Source organism: Myotis lucifugus, unplaced genomic scaffold (assembly GCF_000147115.1).
Source record: "Myotis lucifugus unplaced genomic scaffold, Myoluc2.0 scaffold_38, whole genome shotgun sequence".
Taxonomy (NCBI): Eukaryota; Metazoa; Chordata; class Mammalia; order Chiroptera; family Vespertilionidae; genus Myotis; species Myotis lucifugus.
The window spans coordinates 1,976,948-1,988,462 of NW_005871086.1; the positions used below are offsets into that span (position 1 = coordinate 1,976,948).

An 11,515-nucleotide genomic window follows, 5' to 3' on the forward strand; every position below is an offset into this window, starting at 1 on the left:
CACATGGGGGCCTGGATGGGCACCCTGCGACTTTCTTCCCCGCCTGTAAGTAATGCAAAATTAGCTGCTATCTTGTTGGGTGGTTAATTAACCGCCTTCTTTAGGTTGGCATTTAATTTGCATAATGCCCCTGATTAGGCCAATGGAGAAGCATAGCGAAGGGTATGGTCAAATTCCCATGTTTGTCTATATTAGATTAGATTAGAGGCCCTAGTGCACAGGTGGGGCCAGCTGGTTTGCCCTGAAGGGGTGTCCCCAGATCAGGGTGGGGGTCCCTGCTGGGGTGCCTGACCAGCCTGGGTGAAGGGCTGAGGGCCGTTTTCAGGGCTAGCCACACCCCCTTCAGGGTGGGGGGTTCCCACTGGGGGTACCCTGGGCAACCCTGGGTGAGGGGCTGATGGCTGTTTGCAGGCTGGTCACACCCCCCTTCAGGGTGGGGGTCCCCCACTGGGGTGCCCTTGGCCAGCCTGGGTGAGGGGGCTGAGGGCCGTTTTTCAGGCTGGCCACACCTGTGGGCTGGAAGCAGGTATCTGGGATTTATTTATATTCTATAATTGAAACTTTGTAGCCTTGAGTGGAGCCCAGTGCCAGCCAGGGCAGGTGAAAAGCTTGGCTTCCTCCATTGCCTGGGGGCAACTCAAGCCTCCTGCTCGCTCCAGCTCTGTGGCCGCTGGCATCTTTGTGATGGAGTGAGGGAGTGAGGGAGTGATGGTCAATTTGCATATTACTCTTTTATTAGATAGCATATTTTTTATTGATTTCAGAAAGAGGAAGGGAGAGAGAGATAGAAACATCAATGATGAGAGAGATTCATTGATCAGTTGCCTCCTGCATGCCCCCTACTGGAAATTGAGGCTGCAGTCCAGGCATGTGCCCTGACTGGGAATTGAACTGTGAACTCCTGGTTTTTGGATTGATGCTCAACCACTGAACCACATCAGCTGGGCAAAACCCATTTATTTTTTAGTAACATGTTATTTAACCTCTATGTGTTTGTGTGTTTTTCAGTTGGTTTTTTTTATTGTAACTGATTTCTAGTTTCTTACTATTGTGGTTGGAGAAGATGCTTGATATGATTTCAGTCTTCTTACATTTATTGAGACTTGTTTTGTTGTCCAACATATGGTCTATACCCTGGAAAATATGCCATTTGTAATTGAAAAATGTATATTCTGCTGCTTTTGGTTGAAATGCTCTAAAAATTAATTAAATTCATTTGGTTTAGTATGTCATTTAAAGACACTGTTTTCTTCTTGATTTTCTGTCTGGAAGATGCCAATGGGGTAGATCTGCTACTATGACTGTATTCCTGTTGATCCCTTCTTTTATGTCCATCAAGGTTTGCTTTATAGCACAGTCAGTGGTTAAGTGTCAACCGTGAACCAAGAGGTCACAAGTTCATTGGTTGTTCTCTTCCCACCCACCTTCCTGCTGAGGTTCAACAGTCTGTTCATGCTTCCTCCTGTATTTTCTTAATTACAAAATAAGTTTGGAAACAATTATGTAAGTTTTCATTTTGGAAAAATAAAATTAAACAGCATTATAGTGTTAGCATTAACTCATTTTCCAACTCATCAAATATATTTTAAAACATGATTTTTAATATTTGTATGTTATTCTATAATTTGGACATATGATAATTCACTTAACTACTCTCCAATTACTGAACATTTGGATAGGTATAATTCTGATATTATTACTTTATTTTCATTAAATTTATAAATTTATTTGGGAAGAAATGACAGATTTTCAGCATTTACTTATTACATTCAGAAACATGGTAGATATCTCCATTTATTCATATTTTTGTTTTACTGTTTCAAGATACTCGCAGTTCTTCTCATACATCACTCCTCTTTGGTGAATTTATTTAGAGGTGTATTACATTTTCAATCTATAATAATAAAAACATAATATGCTAATTAGACCAGATGTCCTTCTGGAGCAAGCCGGGGCTGCAAGGGAAGCCAGGGTCCCAGGTGCTGGAGGGAAGTCAGTGCCAGCAGTCGGGGGAAGGAAGGCCTACTCTTGCACAAATTTCATGCCTCAGGCCTCTAGTGTTATTATAAATGGCCTTTTACTTCCATTATATTTTCTTCCTCTTTATTATCTTTATATACTTACTTTGCATCTGGCCATCATTTTAAGTTTTCTTATTGATTTTAATAACTTTTTGAAATTATTTTTATGAGAATTCACATCCAATATTTATTGGTCTTTGGTAAAAAAAATAAGTACTAGGATGAGAGAAAATTCTGAGTTTCAATTCAAGAGATAATTGATGTGCTACGTTTAATCCCTAGCTTCTTCTCCCTCTTTCTTTTAGGAGAGTTGGGGGGTTAAATACTTACCTTCTCCCTTCATTCAATACCTCTAAGAAAGAATGTGGGAAGGCTGCCCATGGCTCACTTCTTCTCTCCTCTACCAAGGGATATTGGATAAGACTCTGCAAGTTGTTCCTGGCATCAGGGAATCTGTTCAGTAGGAGTTGCGACTGTCCCCTAACCTGTGCCCTGGGAGCAGAAATGTGCACTCTGATGTGTGTGCGGGTCCTTCCTGAGGAAGGGGTGCATAAGGGCACTTCTGAACAAGACTTGCAGCTGAGGGGCTGCTTTGTTATTTTTTAAAATATATTTTTATTGTTTTCAGAAAGAAAGGGAGAGGGAGAGATAGAAACATCAATAATAAGAGAGAATCATTGATTGGCTGCCTCCTGCACACCCCCTACTGGGGATCAAGCCTGCAACCCGGGCATGTGTCCTTAACAGGAATCGAACCTAAGACTCTTCAGTCCGTAGGCTGACACTCTATCCACTGAGCCAAACCAGCTAGGGCTGCTTTATTATTTTTGTGATTTACATAAAGAGTTCATAGACTAGTTTTGGCCGTGCACCCAAGTTTTAAAATAAGTCATGCTATCATCCCACATAGAGCCTGACTTTCATCTTTGTATAGCTAAAATTAAGATAGACTGGTGAATTTGGTCTTTTTGTGCTCCTAAGAACTGGGCACAATTTCACTAGTAAATGAATCTGTGTTCCCTCAGAGTAGGACTTACTAACTAAGATGCAATATGATGATTCCAGGCCACTTTGAAAATTAACTGGCAAGTAATATACCTCATTTCAGACATTGGCAATACTATCTTATTTCTATTCTCAGACTCACACACACTCTCCTCTCTGCATGGTTAATGTTCATTCTAACAAAAATAGGGAGAAAGCACTTTAAAAATTATGAAGCACTTAATATATGAATATTGTTTTATAATCTTGTTTCTAGGTCTCACCTCTATTTTATTTAAGTACATTTATTCTTTTGCACTGAGTGGTGGTACTAAGATAAAGAAGGAATACATCAAGTTATAAGAACCCAAAAAAGTAACCAGTTGGAGAAAATTATTTTCATAAGATCCTGCTCAAGAACTAGTTTTCCTGAGAAGAAATTTTTTGAAAAGTCCATTTGAGGAAGAATTTCAAAGGGTCTGCAGATAAACAAAATTATTCTGAATAAGAAAAGGCAAGATATTCTGGCTACTCTTGTGGGTGGCGAGAAGAGGATGGGGAAGATAGGAAAAGGCAGCATCAGGTATACTATGAGAGATTGATGGGGTGTTCATCATGGTGGCCCTTCCTCTGACTTTCCCTAACCCCAACCTGCAGTCAGGCTAATAAACTCACACAGAGCTGGAATGAGTTTGGGTTTTAGATAAAATGTTGGAGGGCATGAGTCTCACATCCAGATTGATGTGATCGAACAAGACAGCAGGTAGATTCAGGAGAGGGCGGAGAAGCACATACTAACATGTTTGTATGGTGCGTATGTGTGCATGTACGTGTGTGTGTGTGTGTGTGTGTGTGTGTGTGTGTGTGTGTGTGGTGTGTATAAGTAGATAGTGATGAGGACTCTGGGCATTTAATCACTATGAAACTGGGGGATGGAGACAAATTTACTGAAATCTGCAAAAGATAGTGATGGACCAGTTGACCTTTGGCTTGTATATGTTTTTTTTTCTTCAAAAATGCCTGAGAATATCTGGCATTTTTCTGTTTCCATATGACATATACAGGAATATTAATACAGTGAAGCCTAGTACAAATAAATGATTTATGACAGGTCTGGTAAGATCTTATTTATTACTTGCTTCATTAAAACCCATCTCTAAATACTAGTATATTCCAGGAAATATAGGCAACATATTTGTTTCTCAAATTTACTCAAGACTATTAACCTCCTATAATTTTATATCACCATATGTACTGCACATATATCGATTCTAGTTCTTGAGAGGCTGTCTTTGACCAAATCTCACAATCCTCAGCAGTTTTCTCAGGGCCTTCTTTATTTCCTTATTCCGGAGGCTATAGATCAAGGGATTGAAAAATGGAGTTAACACAGAGTAAAATAAAGTCACAATTTTCTGAATCCCTGCTGGATTGCCTGCTGTTGGGCTCACGTACATCACCATGATAGAGCCATAGAACAGGGACACCACGGCCAGGTGGGAGCCACAGGTGGAGAAGGCCTTCTGCCGGCCTTCTGCTGAGGGAACCTTCAGCACAGCTATGATCACGAGGGCGTAGGAGCCGGTAATGAAGAGGAAGGTGGAGAAAATCAGGACCGAGTTAAAGACGGCACAGGTGATCTCAGTGGCAGGAGCTGGCACACAGGACAACTTCATAAGGGGTCCTGGGTCACATAAAAAATGATCAATAATATTGGGGCCACAAAAAGGAAGCTGGGAGATGAGATAAACTGGGAGGAGAAAACAGGAGAAGCCACACACCCAGCAGCAGGCTGCCATTCTGATGCAGCGTGGAACTGTCATGACAGTGGGGTAGTGCAGGGGCCTGCAGATAGCAAGGTACCTGTCAAAGGCCATGGCAGACAAGAAGAAGGTCTCAGTGGTGCCCATGGAAAAGAAGAAGTAGAACTGTAGGAAGCAGCCAGAGAAGGAGATGGTGCTGGTCTCAGAGAGAAAGTTAGCTAGCATATTGGGGACAGTAGAAGTGACATACCAGATCTCCAGGAATGAAAAATTGGCCAGCAGGATGTACATGGGTGTGTGGAGATGGTGGTCCCACAACACTGGACAGATAATGCAAAGGTTTCCAATGAGTGTTAGGACATAGATCACAGAGAAGAGTGAGAAGAGGAGGACCTGGATCTCCCAAGTACAAGGGAATCCAAGAAGAATGAACACACTCACAGGGTCGGAGTGATTATTCCTTCCCAGGTCTTTCATTTTTTTTTCTCTCCTAAAATTGCAATAACAAAACATTGCCATGTTACAAATTACCCTACAGAAATTTTCTCATTAAGATGTTCTCTGCATTTTTTTACAATTCAGTCAGCACCATAGTTTTAGATTGCTTAAAGATTTTTCAGCATTCTTTGTTCTAATGTGATGCCAGTAGTGGGAGAAAATAAAAAACTTGGGGGTGGGTGGGTGCTTGTTACAGCCTTACCATTGTGATCACCATGCCCATAATGGTCCATTAAACACCCGCCTTTGTTCGGTATCTCAATACTACATAAAATAAGGTAGGTGCTCTCTTGCCATTCAGAGGCTTTTAAACTAATTCAGAAACATCAGTCTGGGCCCACCATAGGGAGGTTCAAACAATTGTACAGTTTAAGCTCTGTGTTAATAGAAGAAAATATTGCAAGAATGAATAGCCATAAAGAAGAGTTTGTTTACAATTGTAATTTTTAATGCTATCACATGCACAGTTTCATATAGGGTTTCTTTATATGTAGTATTAAGAATGTTGGAAAAGAGATAAGGAAATCACTTTTAATCAATGATTGTTTACAGTAAGGTCAATTCCAACATTTGTGTGCCCTCTTATTTGGAAAGATTCCATGAAAGAAATTCCACAATTTGCATTCATTGTTAATTTCTCTCAGTGTTTAGTGACATATACACAATTCTATAAAATACTCTTTACTTTTACATTGGTCCTCTTTGCAATTAAAATCTTGTTGCTGAAGAGGAGTAAGCTCCATGCACTGTCCCCTTAAATAAACATTTTGCATGAAATTGGTGTGAATGAATGAGGTCCAGACTACAAACCAACATGGTTCTTTTTTAACTGAAATTCACCTTAACTACAGTACACAGGCTTCAGTCCTCAGTTGAAATTTACCAGATACTCATAAAATACCTCGTGACAATATCTACATTTTGCCACATGGAGCAAACAAAATAAAACTACAGTGTTACATCATTAAAAGCACTCTGGAATTTGAATTACATTACTGTCCATGGACTATTCATTCTCATTTCTCTCTCTCTTATATATATATATCTATATATCTATATGTGTATATATATATATATATACACACATATACACATATACATATATACATATGTACATATATGTATATACTAGTATATGCACATACTATATAATATATATACTATATATATATTACACACACACACACACACACACACACACACACACACACATTATCTGAGGCTCCTATGTTAGAGTTCCTCCTGGTTTACCTGACCTATAAATGTGTTTTTTAGGACCTAATCCCTGATATTTTCCTTCTCCTACTATGCTCTCCCTGTATGTGATCTGTCATCTAGCCCTTGACATAAAAACCATCCATGTGGGATGAAGCCGAATTTTGTCTCCCTACCTATGAAGTCTCTTCTGCAACCTGAATTTATCCACAAAATTTCTTACTCAACATCTCCGTTTGGAATATAACATAACTAAAACACAATATGCCCATTTCTAAACGTTTGATTCTTCCAACCTCAAACTGATTGATTCTTACTGCTTTGCCACATCATTACATGGCACCTCCATTTGCTCAGGCCACAAACGTTGGCTACGTCTTTACCACCACTCCCAGTACCCTACATCAGCACCATAAACAAACCCACTAGGCTTCATGTTCGAAACATTCAGAATCTGAATAGTTTTTAGCAGTCCCATCAGCTTTCACCATGAAATCCTCAAACTACTGCCAACACCTCTTAAGTTACCTATTTCCATACTTACATATTTAGAGACTATTACCTGCATAGTACCTAGATGGATAATTTAAAAAATCTGATGTCAAGTACTTGCTTTCAATCTTTTAAACACACTTGGGATAAGTCCCAAATTCCTTACCCAGTCCGTACAGACAATAAGTCCTTCCTCCATGCCCTCATTTCTTACCACTTTTCCTTCTTCAGCCGCTGATACTTGCCTGTGCTAAGTGTGGCCCATACCAATGCCTGTAGTGTCTCTCTCTTCCTCACTAATATTCACATGCTTTACTTGGCCTTATTCAGATTTCTGGTAAAAATCAGGACTCAGAGAGGCCCTCCCTAGTTTAACCCATCTTTGCTACCCTGTTTTCCAATCCTGCTTTAGTTTTCTTCAAAGCACCTATCACTACATGGCATTGTATTATACACTTAGTATGTATATTTGGTCTCAATCAACTGGAAATAAGAGGAGAGGAACATTTTTTGCTCATTGAATTATTTCCAGTATCCAGGACAGTGTCTGGTATATTACAGGTATTTATTAAATATTTGTTTTCTTAATCAATGAACATGCCCTATATGCTTGTTCTCAGGGGAAAAAAGGAAAAAAAAAGAATACAAAGATTGAAATCTCCAGTTTGCTAACAAAAACAAACAAGCAACTCCCTCTCCTCAAACAAAAATAAGTAAAAAGAAAAGCAAGGTAACAAGGACTTTGCTAGGGGCTACACCTCAGTCTAAGTAAACAGGAGGGTATCCATGACAGGAGCCTACTTCAGGCAATGCCGTCCAAGCTACCTCTCTCTCTGAATCACTTCATCTTTCTTTGTGTCCCCTTTATCCACTCTACTTTGTGCTCCATGCTTTCTTACTGTTGCTACATTATAATCATGCTCTAATGGTGTGTATGTGTGTTATGTATACACACTGCTTTTTGCTGTCTTCTGTCTGTATCTATAACTGGTTGTCCATATCTTTAAATATTTTTATTAAATGCTTTTATAATCTTTTCCTCTTATTTTAAATAGGTAAGTGAACTGTTTTAGATTGCTCCCTCTTAAAGAACATGTAGGTATAGTCTGTAACTGACCTTTATTTCCCATGTAGCTAGCCAATGTGCTTTAATAGAAAAATGTTCTCTTATTGCCTAGTATTTTCTTCTGCCCCATATTCAGAGTTAGGAAATCTGGTATATGTGACTTGAATAAGTAATAAGTTATAGAATAAAGCTGCCATTCCACAAATTTTCCTGGCTTATGTGGTTTTTGGTTCAGTTAATATCTGAAGTCAAGTAAAGTATTGTTATTTTTATTAAATATATTTACTTAGATATTTATAAATAAAACACATATAACAACATTTATTGAGACCAGAACTGATTCTGGAGACTATGTTATAAAGTTGAGAATCTAATCAACTTCTAATATAGGAAAGCTAATTTACATTTCTTTCAATCTTAGACTAACTTTATTTTTTAAAATTATTTTTCAATTATAGTTGACATACAATATTATATTAGTTTCAGGTGTACAACATAATGATTACAGATTTATATACCTTGTCAAGTAATCACACCAATAAACCTAGTACCCATCTGACACCATACATAGTTATTACAATAGTATTGATTATATTCCCTATGCTGTACTTTACATACCAGGATTATTTTCTGGATACCTTTCAGCTTTTTAACCCTAATTTACATTTTATGTGGAGAAAATACAACACTTTTAGAGGAAGATGAAAAAGACATTATATGTAATCCCAGCTGTGCCTTACCTGAAGCTGTTGTGTGAGAATTACAGAATCCAGTAGAGGACAGACATCCAAATTTGGGTTTCTCTCTCCCGGAATGTGCAGCCAGCCTCAGTTTTCTTGTTCTCTCATTTCAGCAAGAGAAAGTGTGCAGCAAAACCAACACAATGGTGCTGGCATCCAAGTTTCTTAAAAGGCTTTCAAAAAGGGGTGAGTGTTAGAAAGTGATATCAAGGATAGCAATTACTTGACGCTTACAGAATGAACATATAATTTAAACAGTATGAAAAGATAATTACATGCAATTGTAAAGGGCACTGTGGTCTTTCCTGAGTTAGGAAGGACCAATTACACCTCTGCGTCTAAAGGAGAGTATGTAGCCAACACATTGTGAGCCATGGCTGCTCTGTCCTGGGCAGCCCATCTTGGAGGGGTGGTGACCCAGAGCACTCTGTGTGAGCATGTAAGCCTTCTGCTGAGCTCCAGGTCATGCACACATTTTAATAAATGTGTCAAGGTTTGTTTCTGACCCTCCTGGGTTACCCAACTTTTCCCAGTGGCCTCAACTAGGGATAACAATGAGAACATTTTGGCCAGATCTCAGAAAGTATTCCTTTAACTGAGGTCTAAATTGGTCCAACCTCCAAGGGAATCAGGAAAGAGGAGGAGGCCTGGGTCTAAGCTGAAGAATAAGTTGGCCTTAAGCCTTAGAGCAGAATATGAACTATACAAATATAGACACATGAATAAAAACAGAATCTGAACTATAAGCAGAAGTGTCGATATATATTTATAGTAAGGCAGCTGTGTTTTCCCACAGAAGAGATGAAACTGGATTTAGAAGTGAAGATGTAAAAGCAAAGGATTCTACAAAGCCCAAGAATAGAAAGGCAGAAGTTAGTTATTGCAAATCCTATATAATAAAAGGCCAATATGCAAATCAACTGAATGACAGACGACCGGTCACTATGACACACACTGACCACCAGGGGGCAGACGCTCAATGCAGGAGCTGCCCCCTGGTGGTCAGTGCGCTCCACAGGGGGAGCACTGCTCAGCCAGAAGCTGGGCTCACGGCTCGTGAGCGCAACAGTGGTGTTGGGAGCCTCTCCCGCCTCCACAGGCGGCAGTGCTAGAGATGTCCAACTGCTGGCTTAGGCCTGCTCCCTGAATCAGTCAGACATCCCCTGAGGGCTCCAGGGCTGCGAGAGGGCACAGGCCAGGCTGAGGGACCCCCCCGAGTGCACATTTTCATGCACCAGGCCTCTAATAATTTATAAAACACTTCAAAGACTCACTTCATCTATTCTATTCTTTCCATAATTCTATACATATTCCAGCCCCAGGTCTGCTGTGGTAATCTTGGGATTTTTGCATTCGTTCCATGAGGACTTGACTGTCAACTGCTACCTCACTTGTTTTGTGAATTTGCCCTTTTCATCTCATTTCAGCCAGAGAAAAGCAAATCAAACATTTAAATCAACATTTTGCCACAATGTGACTTCAGAATGTATAAATGGAGGGCATGATCTCATCCTGTTTGATTCCACAGAGATCAGACACACAGCCTTTACAAGTTCTGGGTTAAGCAGTACCTGGGCAAACTGCAGTGCACTTGGACTTAGAGGGGCTGAGAAGTACGGAAACTGAGTAACAGTGGAAGGAACTGGGATATTTAAATTGCAGAAATAAAGAAAGGGTAATTATTTAAGAGCAATACAATTTGTGCCATTTGATCCCCAAAGTTCAGAATTAAAAGTAATAGTTAAAAGTTATAGGGGAACACATTGTAACTCAATATGGAGGATAACTTTCTTACAGACAAACCTACCTGATGATGGCACAGGCTGCTTCAGAAGACTACTTTATATCAGGACTTTGTTAGATACACACTGGGAAAGTGGTAGAAAGGATTTAAGCATCAGAAGCAAATTTCTTTCAATACCGAAATTCCATTATATGAATCTAAGATGTGTCAAGAAAAAAAGAAAACTATCCAGATAACGTCAATGAAATAAAAAAACCATAATGGGAAACAGTAAGGTTAATGAGAACTTGAGGTTTTCATCAACTTTGACAATAATGAACCATATTTGCTAAGGGTCATTAGCTGACAGCAGACAAAGGGGGGGCGGGGGGAAGGAATTCTGGATTGCGGATTGGTCAGCAAAATCCCAGAATTATGCCATGGGACTACAAATACTCTGACTCTATTAACTGAAGAAATTGGTATTTTTTCCTGAAAAAAAAAAGTGTGGAACTTTTTCACTCACTGAGCCAAAAACTGGGGTTGGAAGGGGCACTGTTCCCCAACTGAACAAGGAAAACAGATATGACCACGAGGTGGCAGAAGCACACACAAATTTATTTGGTGTCTTTGACAGATTTGCGTGTAGGGGAAGCTATTTGCCTGTTCTAACTTTGTAGGAAGGTAAATTGTCATTGGTTAGAGATAACTGAAAGACAGAGTGGAGAACGTAGACATGGATTGTGACTCAGAGGAACTGGGGCCAAAGCCAAACTTTGTGATAGACAGCTGCACCAAGGCCATAAATCACTTAACCTTTATGTACTCAGATTCCTCACAGTTCCCCTAGACGCGGGCCTATCGTTCTCCCTTCCCAAGACCGTAATTGTGGAAATCCCAAAAATTAGGGAAAACCATCGCCGTCCTGCATTTTTGTTAATTTAATTATTTTAATGATTATAAGCATTAGCGCCATTACCTCGCGACGATGCAACCCGCTCCATAGCAATCAG

The 11,515-nt window shown here is 39.7% G+C and overlaps 2 protein-coding genes across 2 annotated transcripts in view; both read right to left on the bottom strand.

Moving 5' to 3' along the window:
- Positions 1–4,276: 4,276 nt before the first annotated feature.
- On the bottom strand, positions 4,277–5,245 carry LOC102425321 (olfactory receptor 11H6-like). The gene has a single exon (XM_006087524.1). The coding sequence runs from the start codon at positions 5,243–5,245 to the stop codon at positions 4,277–4,279; it is 969 nt and encodes a 322-aa protein (XP_006087586.1).
- Positions 5,246–11,201: 5,956 nt separating this feature from the next.
- Positions 11,202–11,515, bottom strand: part of LOC102425642 (toll-like receptor 11) — a 3,515-nt gene continuing 3,201 nt past the window's right edge. Inside the window, 1 exon segment of the mRNA XM_006087525.2 lies at positions 11,202–11,211. Within this exon segment, the coding sequence (XP_006087587.2) occupies positions 11,202–11,211 (10 nt within the window).